At 35.5% G+C, this 18,996-nt stretch overlaps 5 protein-coding genes across 7 annotated transcripts; 2 read left to right on the top strand and 3 right to left on the bottom strand.

The window, feature by feature from the left end:
- Positions 1-62: 62 nt before the first annotated feature.
- LOC141711479 (putative mitochondrial adenine nucleotide transporter BTL3) lies at positions 63-4,773 on the top strand. The gene is made up of 4 exons (XM_074513934.1): positions 63-674; positions 1,207-1,510; positions 2,723-3,190; positions 4,635-4,773. Exons 1-4 carry the CDS (start codon positions 262-264, stop codon positions 4,701-4,703), a joined length of 1,254 nt encoding a protein of 417 aa, XP_074370035.1. The 5' UTR covers positions 63-261; the 3' UTR covers positions 4,704-4,773.
- Positions 4,774-7,288: 2,515 nt separating this feature from the next.
- LOC141711477 (multifunctional methyltransferase subunit TRM112 homolog A-like) lies at positions 7,289-7,981 on the bottom strand. The gene has a single exon (XM_074513932.1). The coding sequence runs from the start codon at positions 7,829-7,831 to the stop codon at positions 7,460-7,462; it is 372 nt and encodes a 123-aa protein (XP_074370033.1). The 5' UTR covers positions 7,832-7,981; the 3' UTR covers positions 7,289-7,459.
- A 576-nt stretch (positions 7,982-8,557) lies between these two features.
- Positions 8,558-9,894, bottom strand: LOC141711478 (signal peptidase complex-like protein DTM1). The gene is made up of 2 exons (XM_074513933.1): positions 9,529-9,894; positions 8,558-8,847 (listed from the first exon to the last, which is right to left on the bottom strand). Exons 1-2 carry the CDS (start codon positions 9,768-9,770, stop codon positions 8,757-8,759), a joined length of 333 nt encoding a protein of 110 aa, XP_074370034.1. The 5' UTR covers positions 9,771-9,894; the 3' UTR covers positions 8,558-8,756.
- A 1,921-nt stretch (positions 9,895-11,815) lies between these two features.
- On the top strand, positions 11,816-17,137 carry LOC141711476 (cryptochrome-1-like). Of its 3 annotated transcripts, XM_074513931.1 has the most exons (6): positions 11,819-12,436; positions 13,046-13,264; positions 13,614-14,320; positions 14,824-15,328; positions 15,425-15,599; positions 16,634-17,137. In XM_074513931.1, exons 1-6 carry the CDS (start codon positions 12,124-12,126, stop codon positions 16,635-16,637), a joined length of 1,923 nt encoding a protein of 640 aa, XP_074370032.1. In that variant the 5' UTR covers positions 11,819-12,123; the 3' UTR covers positions 16,638-17,137. The 3 variants fall into 3 exon arrangements, with proteins under 3 accessions (XP_074370031.1, XP_074370032.1, XP_074370030.1); XM_074513929.1 differs by having other exon boundaries at positions 11,823-12,436; positions 14,824-15,599; XM_074513930.1 differs by lacking the exon at positions 16,634-17,137 and having other exon boundaries at positions 11,816-12,436; positions 14,824-15,605.
- On the bottom strand, positions 16,692-17,984 carry LOC141713746 (peptidyl-prolyl cis-trans isomerase-like). The gene is made up of 2 exons (XM_074517321.1): positions 17,487-17,984; positions 16,692-16,847 (listed from the first exon to the last, which is right to left on the bottom strand). The coding sequence occupies exons 1-2, from the start codon at positions 17,982-17,984 to the stop codon at positions 16,692-16,694; spliced, it is 654 nt and encodes a 217-aa protein (XP_074373422.1).
- Between the last annotated feature and the right edge of the window lie 1,012 nt (positions 17,985-18,996).

Genomic DNA, 18,996 nt, shown 5'->3' with positions numbered 1-18,996 from the left:
ACTTTTTATTGAATACGAATATAAATTTTTAGGACAAGACGAAGAGGGCGAGGGGGGAGGCTAGGCTGAGAGGAGTGAAAAGTTTGGTGAGAGGCGATGCAAACAAAGGGCATATAAATAAAACACACAATCCCCAATTTTGATTTAGAGTGTATCTCTCTCATTAACAACGACAAACCACATACTAATATTGAAGGCCCGTAGCATACATAGGCGTAACAAACCCCCCCAAATTACAGTAGTTGGGTAATTGGAGGGGCAATGTCAGGTGGAAACAGAGGAAGAAGAAGAAGAATATCCTTCCAAGATTCCCTCTCAATCCAACAGAAGAAGAAGGATGATGCTGATGATATCACCACTACTTTCCCAGGAGGAGGAGGAGGATTATTTCTCCACGATGCCATGGTTCCATCCTCACTTGTCCAATCCATCACTTCTTCTTCTTCTAACAAATCACTATCACTCCTGCATTCTTGTCGCCCGTGGGATTTCTTCTTGTCTGTGAGCTTGTCATCTAGCAAGGGAGGAGGAGGAGGAGCTTTTGATACAATTGCCTGTACTAGTACTAGCTTTCCAGCCGCCAGACCTATTAAACAGTTCAATAACAGGCGCCGCGGTGCCATGAATACCACCAAGCATTTGTGGGCTGGTGCTGTCGCTGCCATGGTTTCTAGGTCCCCCCCCCCCCTCTTCTTAGTCTTCTCTATTATCTTTCCTTTTATTATGTCGATTATATATTTCCCTTATTATCCCAACTTCATTACCATATTAAGACACTAATGCAGAATCAATTTACAACACAATCAGTGCTCTTATATTAGGGACAAGAAGCCAACATATTTGTAGACATCCCCCTCCCTGAATTAGGTTTTATAATCCTGTTTAAATTTTGATAAGAAGCAGATATTTATAGATATTCGTTCCTAAATTTGGTTTTGTAATCCTGTTTGTATTTTGATAAGAAATGCCAACCGTACTTTTTAATACCCTTCAGAACCTAACAGAGCTTAATCACATCAAATACAACGATCCCAACCTTCCTTGATGTATTCTGTAGTTAATTAGTTTTATCTTGTTAATATGAATGCCTTAAACAGTTTCGCATGACGATTAAAAAAAAATACTCCTAGGTATGGGTTACCGATCTGTATTTTTTAGCTATAGTATATTATTAATCAGAACTGATATATTCTTCTAAAACTTCAGAACTTTTGTTGCTCCACTTGAAAGACTAAAGCTGGAATATATGGTTCGCGGTGAACAGAAGAAACTGTTTGAGCTAGTCAAAATGATTGCTGTTACTCAAGGTTTGCGAGGCTTTTGGAAGGGGAATTTAGTCAACATCTTGCGCACAGCTCCCTTTAAAGCTATCAATTTTTGTTCTTATGATACATATAGAAAGCAACTCCTCAAATTTTCCGGAAATGATGAAACCACAAATATCGAGAGGTTTATCTCCGGTGCTGCAGCTGGGATTACTGCTACGGTGCTATGCTTACCACTTGATACCGTATGTGACAAATTTTACTGTTTTGCTTTTCAGTCCTCTGCTATAATATGACATTCCGAGAGTTTTGAGGCCTAATGATTCTTCTCTCTTGAGCAAGTAACATATTGTTCTGCAAGAAGTGATCATTAAACATGGAGAAAACATATGATTTGCAGTAGATAATGAGTCCCATTTCAAGGTTGATGGAATACATTTACAATACTGCAAATTAATTTAGTTATTTTGGGTTCAATTTAAGTCAATTAAGTATTGAGGTAAAGGAATAGTTTGAGTTTGTTGGTTTCAAGTGTATATTACAGCATGATGAAGAAGAAGAGAAAAATAACGGGAACTTATATTAGTAATGATCATGCGGATATGCTTATACAAAGCCAAATTCTAACTAGAATAGCATATTCCTACAAAACCTACTACAAATCAAAACTCTAAACTACTACTAATCCTAAAGAAATGATCTACATTAACCAATTATTAATATATAAAAAAGTAAATCATAATTTTTACCGAGTTGAACTTAATAATATTACAAAAAAACTTCCTGGAGGGGAGGCAGTAGCATGGATATATAAAAAATTTAATAGTAGAGTTTAGGGTGCAATTACTTTTGGATTATCTAGTATATAGTTTACAATAGTCACTTGCTTAGCAGATACACTAAACTAAAATGAGATATTCATCCTTTTAAAAAAAAAAAAAAATTTTACACCGTTATTCTAATTCCTAAATTTCTCCGCTTTGTTTCTATATTCACTGATTTCTAATCCTTTTTTTCCTCATATATACTACAAGGTACAAATATATATACTCGCATAATTTGTATTACGACACACATATTGTATTGTCTTTTACTGCTAACCAACAATATTAATGCAGAATTTACTATCAGATACTGATTCTGCAAACATCTTTCTAATTACTGTAACTTGGTAAACTAGTGTTATATTTTTCTAGGAAATGTCTAGCGCAAGTAGAAGCGTATCATATTTTACAAATATGGTGGCATATGGAGTCCTCATCATAATATTGAGTTTGTTGCCTAAATAGGTTGCTTGCGCAGTCTTTGTAGACTTTTCTTTGTTTTCATACATGTTACGTATTATAGGCAAGAAATACATAATTGTCTTCAACATAGTGCATATCGAGTAATCAACTATTATCGGTTTATAGTGACATCAGAATTATGATACACTATTTAGGTCTTGTACATTTCAGATCCGGACCAAGCTGGTTGCACCTGGCGGTGAGGCCTTGGGCGGTGTTATTGGTGCCTTCTGCCACGTGGTCCAGACTGAAGGGTTCTTTTCTCTATACAAGGGTTTGTTACCCTCCATTTTAAGTATGGCACCCTCAGCTGCGGTCTTTTATGGAGTGTATGACATGCTGAAATCAGCCTATTTGCATTCACCTGAAGGAAGAAAAAGGATAAAGAATATGAAGCAACAGGGGCAGGAACTTAATATATGGGAACAACTAGAGTTGGGACCGGTCAGAACTCTACTACACGGGGCTATATCAGGTGCCTGTGCAGAAGTTGCTACATATCCGTTTGAAGTAGTGAGGAGGCACCTTCAACTACAAGCAAGAGAAAATAAGTTGAGTACATTGGCAACTTTCGTTAAAATAGTTGAGCGAGGAGGTGTTCCTGCACTTTTTGCAGGACTAGTTCCTAGTTTACTACAGGTATGTCCGTACTACATTTTCCATTGGGAGCATTGTGACAGTTCAGAGATTCTTTAAATGCTATGATACAGTTTCTTCACTTCCCAATCTGTTATCATGATATTTCTTCTTTCAATTATCCATCAAGAGTATTTATGGTCATCATTGAGTAAAAGACAACTTGTATGCATATTAGGCTAGGTCTTTAGTCTTTACTAATTTATTAATTTGTTTGTACCCTGCTACCGGAAATTTATTAATTTGTTTGTATCATGTTTATAAATGCACGTACATATATCTTAATTCTTCTATGTCACACCATCTTGATGTCATCGAGAAATATTAGTGTGAGGGGGTACAGCTCACTCTGCATTTGCACTTTCAATATCTAGATCCAGGTTAATAAGACTGGAGGGTACAGGTAAGTAAGTTTTGGGATCTAAAGTGATTGTTAGGATTTTAATTAATTGATCATGAAATGAGAATAGTTAGGGGTAGTACTCGAAGAGAAATGGTAATTAGAGAGAATTTGTTGGAAGAGATAGGGTTCAATGATAAGTTGGATGAGAACCCTGATAAATAGAGATGATAGATTAGAAGAATGTAGAGAGTGGAAACTTGGAGGACCTGCACACCTATATGCATCTGTCATCTCACACATTCCAGTTTTATGGTAATTAATTTTTTAGTATGTGTAGATAAAAAACGACTCTTAATAGCTATATTGCTGCTCACACAGCCATACACTGTAGGAATAAAAGGCCAACTATCCGATACGAGCCTTAAATTTTTTTTTGTCTTTGACACTGATTCTATATAGTAGTTCTAATCGGAAGGTGATAGACGTTTTAGCGGTTAAGGTCCTTTATAACCGTATAAGAAAGCCCAAAATGATCAATAATACCAGATTTAAACAAATCAGGGTAACGTCTTATCCTGTGATTCTGATCTGTTTATTAAAACTTGTGAAAGAGATCGCCAAATCAATCTTGTTCTGTTGTTTATCTTGGACTGGACCCTATGTATCTGCCTACTTCGAATTGTGGAGTTTGTTACTGACATGTGCATATGGTTTTATGTGCACCATGGTTTCTTTCGGGCTATATCCCTCTACACACTGCACTGGTTGTTACCTTCCCTTTTGAAAAGATTGGCAGGAAGCAATTACTTTAGCTATCTTTAATTTCCAAAGTTGAAGTTTTACAAATTTAAACTTGAAAATCTTATTGTATCAAGCATATATTATTCCTTCTGCAACTCTTGTTTTATTTTGTCCATATGGCTATGCATAATTTTTACCTGCCCTCTTATTTTTCCATGTGTTTCCCTAGCCTAATTTTCATTTATGTTGGCACACAGATATTAACATAAATGCTTTTATTCTATTCATCCTATAATTCTCAACTCTAAATGCTTTTATTCTATTCATCCTATAATTCTCAACTCTAAATGCTTTGAATTTCAGGTATTACCATCGGCTGCAATAAGTTACTTCATGTATGAGTTCATGAAAATAGTTCTCAAGGTAGAATAAGATGAGGCAGTCAGTTCTCTAATCGAATGTTCATAGAAAGGTAACAATGTCATTCAGAGTTCACAAATTGGTGGCACCAAAGACAAATTGTTTTTCACAACTCCTTTCAATCGTCTCGAGAAAAAAGTAGAATGCAATTTTACTGCTGAATTTAAGCAATGCTCTGCAAGTATTGAAAGGAATTGGGTGACTTTTCTGCTTCATGATTTTATCTGATAATTTTTAATCACATGGAAACACCTACAATGATGGTTGAAATTTTTGATTAGTTATTAGTCGTATGGTGCAACTCGTAACTCTATATTTTTTTAAACTTTTTTTGGACTTTAATACCTGTCAGAAAGAAATGAATCAATTTTATTTTCTTTCCCAAAAAAAATATACTCCGCCCGTCCCCTTCATTTCTTTACGTTTCTTTTTCACTACTCGGGACGTATTTTAAGGTATCTATATAGTATAGTTTGATAACTTATTTTTAATTTTTTTTTCTGAATTAAATTTTAAACATTTAATATTTATTTTAAAAAAGAAAATCTTAAAAATAAGGTTATGGAACTATAGCATATAAAAACATTAAAATACGCGCCAAACAGTGAAAAATAAATGTAAAAAATGAGAGGGACGGAGGGAGTACTAACGTAACAAATTTTTATGTTTTGTTAGGACACTTTTAACAGTTAAAATGATCATTCTGTGATTTAAAAGCAGCACCTTTCATATCAAACAAGCGCAAAACACTGGAATCACTAATCTAAATTTGGTTAACAAATAACATGACACCCAAAAAAAATTAAAAATTAAACACGCCCAAAATAATTGGGACTCCCCAGTAATACTAATTTTATATATCCAATTATGTCTTCATCTGCCTCTTCAGTTCAGTATAGCACAGTATTTCTGTAATAAGCGATCAAGAATAGTTCACGAGAGTTCATATTTTAAAATTTCTTCGACAATATAGTGTATTTGCATCGAATATATAATCATTTTAATTTGAAGTTCATACTTTCAGCACTGTATTCTGTAGAAAGGGAAAATAGTTCCAGGTGGTATGTAATTTTGTCCATAGACTGAAATTCTGCTATATTATATAGTGTTTTTTGTCAAAACTCAGGCCTACAATGGGTTAATGCAGCTGATGGTAGTTTTCAGCATTTCAACATAAACATAATGCATTTGCTATGCAGCTATGGAGAGGGGCTATTACCGATCAAAGTATCTCAATGCTTTCGATAGGGTGGCCAGTGTCCTCCAATGAAGTAGCCCCTCGAGGCCTCAACCCGGCACAAGATAGACGAAAGTAGAGGGGACTGCCCAGCCAGGCAGGCAGCAGGGAATCTTCCTGTGTTTATGTACTACCCTCTCCATTTCAAACTAAAATTTCTTGTTTAAGTAGAGATTAACAAAGTAGAACAATTTTCAGGATATTCTGTATGGTATTCTTTGCACGAATCACAGCTTCCGTGTACTTGGATGAGGCATGTATACTCTGTGAATTCACTTTTAAGCTTAAACACATAATTTACATATTTATACGGGTTAGCGATATCACATCATATGCTTTCTAGAATGATATATATATATATATATATATATATATATATATTACCAGATTAATCTGCCAGTATCACGTATAAAGAACAAGTATTCATTCCCCCAGATTATTTCAGAAGCTATTCTAACATCTGCAAATACCAAGGAACATTCCAACCCTTTAAAAACTAATGCAGCCGATGGTAGTTTTCAGCATTTCAACATCAACATAATGCCATTTGCTATGCAGCTACGGAGAGGGGCTATTACCAATCAAAGTATCTATATGCTTTCGATTGGGTGGCCGGTAGACCTCTAATGAGTAGCCGCTCAAGGCCTCTGCCCAGCCGCCCAGCCAGGCAGCCAGCAGAGAATCTTACTGTGTTTATGTATTACCCTCTCCATATCAAACTAAAATTTGTTGATAAGTAGAGATCAACCAATTAGAACAATTTCAGGTTATGCTGTATGGTATTCTTTGCACGAAGCACAACCCCCGTGTACTTGGATGAGGCATGTGTACTCTGTGAATTCACTTTTAAGCTTTTAAACACATAAGTTAGATATCTATACGGGTTAGCGATATCACATCATATGCTTTTTAGAATGATATATATAACCAAATTAATCTGCCAGTATCACGTATAAAGAACAGGTATTCATTCCCCCAGATTATTTCAGAAGCTATTCTAACATCTGCAAATACCGAGGAACATTCCCACCCTTTAAAAGCTAAATTTGACAAATTAATCCTTCGCAAAAAAGAGAGCCTAAGGCTGCCGATATCCCACAGTTGCACACCTATCATTGGTAAAATAAGCTCTTACTCAAGTCATGAGTTACTGGCTTATACATTTTATAAACTTAGCTTCAATTAATTTTACTTGTCATAAAAGAAGTGGAAGGCCACATTTTTCATTGAAGAAGCAAAAGGGCTAATCGCAGCACAGTTTGCTAATTAACTTGGCCAGCTAATAGTTACACTTATGTTGATTGTTTTGTCTCATATAGAATGTCTACCGGTTCTAGTGATGCAAAGTAACTCAAATAAGTAGAAAAAACTGCAATCTCGAGCTCGTAGAAAATAGAGTTGAAATACAAAATTAGCAAATAACCACTCACAACATCCTAATAACGCAAACCCCCCGAATAATTTATAGTCCAGTAATCTATTACAACAAAATACGGAATCAATTAAACGACGAAAAGCAAATAGAGAAGGGTCAGACCTCATCCTCATGAAGAAGCATATTAGGAATGCCCTTATTAACCGGAAACTTACGACCAGTTTGGGGACAAACAAGAGCACCTTCTTCAAGATGAATCTCCAAAAGGGCATGATGAAACTTGCGAAGAAACTCATCTGAATCAAGAACCGATGAATCGGGAACATCTACGGGAAGATCAGAGTAACCCATTATTCTGGAAGCTTCCACAAGTGGCTTCCACTCGATTTTAAAGAACATGTTTTTCAAGAAATCAGGGTTCATATCCACAGGCCTTTCTATTATCTTTTCAGCTTCGATGCCAAGAGGGAATCCATTCGTTACCCCCTTTATGTTTGATGATAACATGTTGTGTGTTAGCAGCTTCATCCTCCTCTCTCTCTCTCTATCTCTCTCTGTTTTCAATTTGTTTTTAGGGTTTTTGGAAGAGGGTTTTGGCTTGGAATTAGACGTAAGAAGGGAATTATCGGGGCCTTTTATTGGACTTTAAGGGGCGGGCTCCCTCCCATTTGTTTACACTTTCCTATTTTAGATTCCCTCCAAATTGTTTACATTTCAAAACTTTCCAAAAATAGTAAAGTTTTATAATTTTTAAAAAAACTACATCCACTACTTCTCTCCACTATACCCACTTTATATATATAATATTAATCGGTCCTACTACTTTACTCACTTTTTTAACTTTTCTCAACTATTTTATTATTTTTCTTAAACTCCGTGCTCAACCCCAAATGTAAACATTTGGGACGGACGGAGGGAGTATTTTTTTTCGAAAATACATTCTTGTTTTCCGTAAATAAATTTATTGAAACACAAATAAATAAGATAAAATATTTAAAAGTACTTTGAATTTTAAAAAGGTTTGGTTCTAATTCACATATCTCTTAATTTGTTTCAAATTTGATGATGTTAAGTGCTCTGTTTATATTTTTTTTGATATAAAGAAATTATAATTTTATTTTTGAATTGATTTGAACAATAAAATCTACGTTTTACTTCACCATAAAATAATAAAAATTCCACTTAAAGTTGAGGTGATAATTGATTTATACTACTCAATAAAATCAAGCCAAATGATTAGGTCTTATTATCCAGTTTTTAAAAGATATGGCTTACTTTTGTTAGTTTCTTTTAAAATTCAGAAGCACAATTATGAATGAAAGTTTTTGTTCATTCTTTTTTAAAATTCGGAAACACGACCACGAAACTACCATACAAAACAGATACATAGCCATTGCACTGTAAAACTTGTAAAACTTAGTGGCAACTTGTAAAACTGTAGATAAATCACCTACTAGTTGGAAGATATGAACATCCACCACTTGTAAAAACCATACATGTATACTATTGTGTACAGAAGCAGTCTCACCGGATACACCTTAAACCTGCACCACAACAAACTTAGTTCATATAATTTATGTTAAAATCGGAAGCTATTACTCCCTAGTACGTGTAGATGAATACAAAGCCGAGCCTTTTTTTACCGTCAATGTACGAGGGTTACAAATACATTTGTAATTACACGACCTGATTAAAAACTTGTTAACTCTATCATCAATATACACTACGTACTCAACTCATTCCAGTAAGTACTTATTTAGGGAGCATTTTTCTCTTAAGTACTTATGTGACAAGACTTATTGTCTTCCAAATTTTTATCGTATTTTATTATGTGATCAACAGTTCTATCGTATCATTGTCAAACTAATAAGCGCGATCGTGAATCTTAAAAAATCGTTTAACCCGAATTTAAATACTCACACACTCATGTTTAAGTTAAACCGATGAATGAAAATAAATTGCATAAAAAAACAATTATAGAACACAAAAGCTTACACAAGTAGCTAAAGAAAAATAAGGTGCAAATATGTTAAGTAGTATGTGACTAAGATTTTTAGTCTTCCAAATTTTTACAGTATTTTTTGAGATCAAGATCTCTCTCGTATCAACGTCAATCTAATAAGTGTGATCATAAATCTTAAAAAATGATTTAACACGAATTTAAATACTCACGTACTCATGCTTAAGTTGAAGCAATGAATCAAAACAAATATGTGAAGTAGTACCTGGAAGTAGAGGAGGGTGGTGCAGTAGAATGAATTTTGTTGGTGAGAGTAATAGGAGAACACCACTGAGAAACAGGACGATCAAAATAATCCCAATCTGGTAACAAAATCCCACACAAACCAAGCATCCCAAACACATATGTTCCCATCATTTTCTTCAACGACTGCGTGTATATTCCGACTCCTAATATCACTACTGTCAAACATATCACCGATGACCGGAAAACGGCGTCGTTAGCCATCACTTTTTGCAGGCTTCCACAATTTTATGGACATTAATTGCTAACTGTATTGTATTGGGACTATGCCTAAAGTCCTTTAAATGGCCATGGTTTCGACATGGTGAGGGCAAGTTCGTTGGAAATGCATTTAAAGCCTTCATTATACAACTTGTCTCTTTTTCACTTCTATCTCTTTCCTTCTGGGCTCTTGGGGCTTTTATCGGGCTTCAAATTTTAAAGCCCATATGGGCTGTTTTAAATTTAGTACTATGGGCTTTTATTAAAATGGTCCTAAAATTCTACAATTTTCTTCTCTCTTTTTGTTTTGACAGACCTTCTACATTTTTTCGTGGAAAATCTGCAGCCGCTATCTTTCGGTACGCACTGTGTAAACTCCACGGGCTAACGCAGTAGCCTGCAAACTACGTAAACCAAGATAAACCGCACTTAAACGACATGCTCTGGTTCAGGAGACATAATCATAAATTATTCTCCCGTGAGATTCGAACATGTGATCAAAGATAATTATTCCCTCTTTAAACAACCGAGTAAACACCTGCGAGCGACATTCTACAATTTTCTTGTTTGGTAGCATGAGAAGCTAAATTATCACACATTTATCGGTTATTTAATTTTATTTATAACTGATTATTTTACCAGTACTTTTTCAATCACACCAAATTTTAATATAAATCCTAAATAGAGTTCAAATAATATACAAATCTCTATTCTGATTCCGGTTAATTTTAATGTGTAAATTTTAATTATAATTCTTATAAAATGCAATTGAAGCCATCCATTTCACAATATTCAAATTTAAAAAAGTGTAAGGGACTAGGAAATAGGAAAATGTAAATGTGTAACTACAGTATATTTTTTGTATTGAAAGGAATAAAATTATTAATATTAATATTAAACACAGGTGAGTGTGGAGCAGTGGAGGTGGACTACACAATACTAGCAATGACAGAAAATAAGAATTTAGTTAATGCAGATGAAAAATGAAAAATAAATAGAGTGTGAGGTCAATTTCAGTTTCAGAGGCCAGATAAAAAAGTAGTCAAGCATATGTAAGCTGTATCTCTATCTGTGATCTGTATAGATGATATGTCATGCTGTTGTTGTCCCTGTCACCCCTTCAACTTGATTACCCCTCCTCTCTGGTCTTTTATGGATATGCATGTCCAGAATCAGATGCATCTACTCATTGCTAACAATATACATGCAAGTGCAAGTGTAATCTCCGTAACCAAGTTCATGTTCAAGAGTAGTCCGTTGGCTTAAATTTGGACCGAATTTCGCCCCAAATCTATTATATTTGATTGCTACCCGTATTTTTGACATTTAGTAAAGCCGGAAATAAATGTTAAAAACAGTAATTTTATTAACATTTAAAATAAAATAGCTATGCATATGCAGGCAATAAGGTGCCAGCGAGCTCAGCTTATTGAAGTTTACATAAATGTAAAAGAAAGCAAATATGGAGTCAAATAATATGGGATAGAGGAAGAAGCAGGGGATTAATGTATGTAAATTGTAAGGGTGATCATCAAACCACATAAATCATTAAAATTTTCCATAATGTTTCACACTGTACCGTAATATGCGGGTTTTTTTAGTGCGGTTACTGTTTGAATTTTTGACAAACTGCGCGTTACGGTGTAATTTGCGCTTTGATATTTTAATATTGCGGTTAATTTGCGTTTTGACATTTTAATATTGCGGTTTAAATCGTACGGCAACGCACCGCTAATTAATATATATATATTTTATTATAATATATATAATATATATATAGATATATTTATATATTATAGATTCATTTCTTGATTAATATAGTTTTGTGCTATAAATGTGACATATTTCAAATTACCTAATAAATTAAATTGTGACTTGTGAGCAGTAGAAAATGAAGATGAAGTGGCTCTACAAATAGTTAAAAAGTCACTTTGCATAATCCTAGTAGTATCTCCACTCTGTCAGAGAAACAACTGAGAAAGCACTAGATAGGTTGGTAGGGATGGATACAGGGATAGCTTGTTTTGTAGTCATTTGTATTGTTAAAAAAAAGAGAGACAGGCCTTTACAGATACAAAAATCCAAGACACAATTAACTTGTGGTTGCAAATTATCTATCACTTTCTTACACATTGCCCCCACTTTAATCACCAATCCCATCTTTTTCTCTGTTTCTTTATTTTTTTTTACTAAAAATCACCAGAAACTGGGAAGTTTGAATCATCTGGCAAGTTAAAGATTACAACTTGATAACTCCCATCTACAAGTACCATTCTTTATCCTTTTCTTTGTTATTCTGATGGATTGTAGTTAAAACAAAGTAAGATAAAAGTTGAACTGAGAGAGTGCTGTAAAGATGTCTGGTGGTGGATGTAATATAGTATGGTTTAGAAGAGATCTGAGAGTAGAAGATAATCCAGCTTTATCTGCATGTGTTAGAGCTGGTGCTGTGATTGCACTTTATATATGGGCTCCTGAAGAAGAAGGCCATTATCATCCTGGTAGGGTTTCTAGGTGGTGGCTTAAGCAGAGCTTATCTCAACTTGATTCTGCTTTAAGAAGTCTTGGTACTACCCTTGTGACCAAAAGATCCACTGATAGTGTTTCTTCTCTTCTTCAAGTTGTTCAATCTCTTGGGGCTAATCAGGTCTTCTTCAATCACTTATATGGTCAGTTTTTCTAACTGTCCTTTTTTCTTCTCATGATTTACTTCTTCTTGTCTCTTATATTATATGATTACTTTAGGGTGTTTGTTTACTTTTATATTAGTGATCTATGAAAATGATTCTTGTATTCTTGTTTTGCTTGGATAGTTCTGTAACATGTTGGAATGCATTTTTTTGTACTTTATGGTAAATTTTAGTATTTTTCAATATAACAATTAACTTTGAGCTTATTTCTTGATCCAGTGTTCTTGTAGGACTATTTGCCAATATAGTAATTTTAAGATTGAATAATAGGATGCCTAAGTTAGCTAGTTAGCTTATTTCTTGATCCAGTGTTCTTGTAGGACTATTTGCCAATATGGTAATTCATTCAGTAATATAAGTGGTCCTGGCTAGCTAGTTAGCTTGGTAATTTGTTAAAGCAAGAGGCTTGCCTAAGTTTTCAATCCATGCTTCAGCTATTTTAATTTTTTCAACTACATGTACCCATGCCCATTCTTTTTGTTTTCAAAATCATGATTATCATCTTTATAACCTTTAATCTTTCGGTCCAAAATCTGAATTGTTTCAGTATTAATTTTAAACTAATACTACTTGTTCTGTATGTTTTAGACCCCTTGTCACTTGTGAGGGATCACCGTGCAAAGGAGGTTTTAACTGCCCATGGTGTAAATGTCCGTTCCTTCAACGCGGACTTGCTATATGAACCATGGGAAGTTCTTGATGATGTAGGTCACCCATTCACTACATTTACAGCTTTTTGGAGTAAATGCCTTGGCATGCCTTACGATCCTGATTCACCACTTCTTCCTCCAAAGAGAATAATATCAGGTAGTTTTCAGTATCTTCCAAAATTAATTTATTTTGGAAGTTTGTATCTACAAGTATCTCAGATTAATGCCTTGGTATTCCTTGTTTTTCTGAATCACCATTGGTTGTATTGCCTCAGACGGCACGTCTAGTTTCATATATTGATGGTACTCTAGAGCCATCAAAAGGGTGGAAAGTTTAAATTTTGAAATTTTAGTAAAAACGTCAGCATAGCATAATTCAGCATTTATATTTTTATTAACTTTATTTACTTTTAGTTTTAGACTATTCTACAATCTATTTGCTGTTTCCTACTTTCCTTAGAAACTCATCCATTCAAAATAACTATAAACATGTTTACATTTTTTAGGTGATGTATCTCTGTGCCCTTCCGACCCACTGGTATTTGAAGATGAATCAGAGAAAGGAAGTAATGCACTCCTTGCTCGGGCATGGTCGCCTGGGTGGAACAGTGGCGATAAGGCACTTGCTGCATTCATTAACGGACCATTGATTGAGTATGCTAAAAATCGTAGAAAGGCTGATAGTGCTACAACTTCAATTCTGTCTCCTCATTTACATTTTGGTGAAGTGAGTGTGCGTAAAGTCTTTCATCTTGTTCGCCTGAAGCAAGTTTTGTGGACCAATGAAGGGAACCAAGCTGGTGAAGAGAGCGTCAACTTGTTTCTCAAGTCTATAGGTCTTAGGGAATATTCAAGGTATGTAAGTTTTAATCATCCCTACAGCCACGAGAAGCCTCTTCTTGGGCATCTGAAGTTCTTTCCTTGGGTAATTGATGAGGCCTATTTCAAGGCCTGGAGACAAGGTAGAACTGGTTATCCACTAGTTGATGCAGGCATGAGAGAGTTATGGGCCACAGGTTGGCTACATGATCGAATTCGAGTAGTGGTGTCCAGTTTCTTTGTGAAAGTTCTGCAGCTTCCATGGAGATGGGGCATGAAGTATTTCTGGGATACCTTATTGGATGCAGATCTTGAAAGTGATGCTCTTGGTTGGCAGTATATATCTGGAACTCTTCCTGATGGCCGAGACTTAGATCGTATGGATAACCCTCAGGTAATAATGTATTTGCGTATTTCACGTGTCATACTATATCACTGTTAATTGCGACATGGTTGTAGAGATCTGTTAATAAGGATTACACTCGTTAAATCTCCTAATCACGGATCTTAGCAATCGCAGTCATGCTAACTAAGCCTCACTAACTAAAAAATGGGTGTATACTTGATTTTCTCCTTTTCTTGTCCCTGAGCTTCGATTCCAGCTAGAATTTGTCATGCACACCCTGATCATATGTGCTTCGATGTGCCCTTTAAGTACAGAGCAGAGCATGTTTTGTGATCTTCTTATGAGTATTAATGCATCATATGTTGAAGTTATCATCCTGCTTATATACTTTGTAGTTAAAATACTGTGCCTTATAACCAGGAGAAGTTACTACTTTGGTCTTGTAGCCTTGCAGCGACATCTGAAATGTTATTCAATTATGCTGCTGCTTATACAAATGAAGTCTGTAAACTTCTAAGCAGTATTTATACTTGCCACTTCTTATTTTGCAGATCGAGGGCTACAAATTTGACCCTAATGGTGAGTTTGTACGAAGATGGCTTCCAGAACTTGCTAGATTGCCTACAGAATGGATACACCATCCTTGGAATGCCCCGCCATCTGTACTTCAAGCTGCAGGGATCGAACTCGGTTCTAACTATCCTCTTCCGATTGTTGGAATTGATGCTGCTAAAGCCAGGTTGCATGAAGCCCTTGCACAAATGTGGCAACATGAAGCAGCTTCTAGAGCTGTAATTGAGAATGGGACAGAAGAGGGGCTAGGAGACTCTTCTGAATCGCCCCCCATTGCTTTTCCTCGTGACATGGAAGAGGATCATATAGATTTAAGGAACAATCCTACTACCACTACGGTTCGGCGTTACGAGGATCAAATGGTCCCAAGCATGACTACTTCCTTGGTAAGGGCTGAAGAGGAGACTTCTTCTGACATTCGAGCAGAACATGGCAGAGGAGAGGTGCCAATGAATCTTAATATGAATGAGGAAGCCGGAACAGGTATACTTAATCAACGTACACAGACACCCCAATCAAATAATAATCTCCCACGTTTTCATATTGCACAAGCACTGAGGGATGCTGAAAATTCAACAGCAGAATCGTCTAGTGGTACTATTAGGAGAGAAAGGGATGGTGGAGTGGTTCCTGTATGGTCTCCGGCAGCTTCCAGTTATTCAGAACAATTTGTTGGTGAAGAGATTTCTTTCTTGCAGAGGCATCCACAATCTCACCAAGTAATGAACTGGACTCAGCGACTTTCTCAAACAGGGTAAGCAGACTCTTGCATATATGAAAAGTAGAACCAAAGCCTATCTCTTTTGTTCGCTTTGGTGGTAACTTGATTAAATTACTTGATGAAGTCTGGGAATAAAGCCCTTCTGCAGCAGAATCGCTGAAATATTACAGCGACTCTGTACTGTACTTCACTAGAAAATAAATATACTGATATCTCAATTGAAAGGAATCATACCGCAATACATGCGAGATAAAGTATATTTTTAGGGTTGATAAGTTCTGGATCAATCCACTTGTACTGCAACGCTCATTTACAAAGAGCTTAATTAATGTTATAACTACAACAAATTCTGACCTCTCAATTTAAAAAGTTTATTGGGTTCTTGATCCTTAACTATGAGGTCAGACACAGTTCTTAATTTGAATTAATAGAACTTAACAACCCTTTGGCTCTAAAAAAAAGTCCCACGGCATCTTACTGGTGTATTAGCCATGGTTAAGTGTCAACTACTGTATGTAAGATGCAGCTGTAGAGCGCATTCTAAAATTTTCACAATTTTATGTGCCTAATTCAGTTTCCACAAGCTTTTTACCTGCAAGGGGAAGCTTTAAATTAATACTACACATGATACATCTCATATTGCAGTGGTAGAATTTCAGTGAATGTATACTGGTTATACTAGTAATTATTATTTGTTATTTGGAGTGTACACACAGTTGACACTGAGATTTGTCATAAAATATACCACCAATAACCAACTTCTAGGGGTGATTGTTTTGTAAATATCTTGATTCCGTCTATAATGTGTAGCATTTTATTTGGTTTTTAACTTTTTATAAAAAGAAAATCAAGTTACTTGTAGGCTGTACCTGTATTCTGTTAGACATCACTTAATATCTTTCTATCCAACTTGTGAACCTTATCAGCACGTATAGAGCAAGCAGCCTCCTAGTCTCGAGTATAGACAAACTCGTTGATAATTATAGAACAAGCAGCCACCTAGTGGCTATTCTTCTCAGAACTCCTTAATAGAAAAGGAAGTAATGAATCTGTCAAATTATTGTCAGGTAAGCGAAACACATAGAAGACAACTAAGCAGGTGGCACTATGCTGACGGGGGCAGTCCTACAGCAAAGAGGGCAATGAAGAACACCCCGGTAAATCCTCATCCACCCTTCCGGTTAGCAGTTCAAAAGTTGATGACCGTTGTTTCAAAATGTTAGAATGGTACAGAAAGCTGTATGAATCCTTCTCTGCTTCTGCTGTATAGTGACCGCTGGTCTGGATAGAATTGCAAAAGAGTGTCTTAACTCTTAATAGGTCATGTGCATTCCTCTGATGAATTCAGGTCTGTGCTTTTTATTCTCTAATTAGAAATATATTATCATTCCATTCACTTGTTCGCTACATTGTTCGATGTCTTAGCTCTAAGATGTAACCTTTTATAGGCCTGTTATATGTACAGTGTTTCATGGTTCAGATGTTTTTTGTCTGTACAATGGCTGTACATGTTCCACAACGTGTGCGGATTATTTCCCTTAATATATTTGTTCGGATCAGTATAAAGATTATTCCTATTTGCTTGCACAGTCAGGAACAATTAAACCAAGTTTATATGCTTAAATTATATAATTAAATTACCCTACCAAAGACATGTATGTGAAAATTACAACTGAAAACATAACATTACTAGCTATTATTATCTTGCGATTCTTACATTGCTTTCCACTTGATAGCTTTTCCGGCAAATCACTCAAAGTAAGACCTGGGAATTAGGATCCCTTCCCTTATCTGATCTACATACATATTCATGTGGTATTTTAGAACCCTTCTCATATTGTGATATTTAGGTCCGTAGTTCTTCAAATTGTGATGTTTGATACTTTTATTATTGAGTTGCCCACAATTAACGATGGTCACCGGATTAGTTCGTTCTGAGTACTTAACCCTCTCCATAGCATAATTAACACTATCAATAGCCCTGAACACATCCATGCCATCCACAATTTTCCCAAACACCACATGCCAAGTTTCTTGTAAACTAATACTAAACAACCTAGTACCTTCTTCGCGGAAGAATAGATACCCCGGTCCTTTATGCCTTTTCCCGTAATACTCCTCCTCGAATAGTTCGTCACAACAGATTTTACCTCGGTGATCAGATCCTCCCTCCAGATATTTTTCTAATCCATAAGAACCGGTAATACATGATCCCTTCAAGTGCAATGGCCTACCGTGATTTCCTATACCATTTTCACCAATGCCGAGTGCTCGGAACTTTTCTGCGGCCGTGGGAGTGGTGTCTGCAAAAAGTTCCATCACCATACGGCCTGCATGTACACCATTAATATCTATATCAAAGAAGACCCTTGGGTTTCGATCAATCTTTATATCACACAAAACCTTTTGATTTCTCATACTTGGTGTTGCTCAAATTTACAACACAAATCAATCTCTTATAATAGGGACAAAGCCAATATTTATAGACCCTGAATTCGGTTTTGTAAACCTGTTTAAATTTTGATAAGAAGCTAATATTTATAGATTTTCCTTCCTAAATTTGGTTTTGTAATCCAGATTGAATTTTGAAACCCTTACACTTGAGAACCCTAACAGAGCTAATCGCATCAAATGCAATGATCGTAACCTTCCTATATGTATACTGTAGTAAACTAGTTATATCCATAGTTATAGAAATCAGACAATTTCCCAAAAATTGTCGATAAATTGTTGAAAAATCGGTCAAAATATTTGTCCGACTTAACCGATCGCCGATAAATCATCCAATTTTTTAAAGAAAAAATGACAAAAATAGCCGATTTTTGAAAAAATTTAACAAAAATAGTCATTCTGAAAAAAGTGGTCAATTTTGGCGATTGAATACACCACTGTCAGTTGGGTATCCCAATTTGTATAAGATACTCCACTGATAGTTGGGTATTTCATATATGGGATAGTCCACTGACAGTTGGGTATCTCGTATAAAGTGGATACTCCACCGACAATTGGGTATCTCATCTGCTAAAATTGGTCAACTTTTTAGAAACCTGTTATTTTTGTCAATTTTGTGTAAAAATAGGTTAAATTTGTCCTTCGATAAATAATTCCGATTTTCAAAATTTATAAATATGTTATATCTTGTCAATATATATAATTGTCATATCTCTTAGTGTTCTTTGCAGCAGTGGGCAATAATCTACTGGACATATGTTCAGCACATGCCTGTAGATCACTAATATTGTGAACTAATCTCCGGACGAACTTAACGAGCAACTGGATAATAATCTGAATGAAAACTTCACAACTGTTCCAAGTAACTTGAGGAAACAACTTCGCAAGATGATTCGTTACTTGGCAAAATCACCAATATTCAAGTTAATGAAAGAGGAAGGTGCACAATCTGAGTCCACGTACGCATTCTGTAACATTT

The sequence above is a fragment of the Apium graveolens genome, chromosome 3 (genome assembly GCF_009905375.1).
Source record: "Apium graveolens cultivar Ventura chromosome 3, ASM990537v1, whole genome shotgun sequence".
Lineage (NCBI taxonomy): Eukaryota > Viridiplantae > Streptophyta > Magnoliopsida > Apiales > Apiaceae > Apium > Apium graveolens.
Note: the sequence above shows the minus strand (reverse complement) of the source record. Positions and strands in the feature narration are given on the sequence as shown.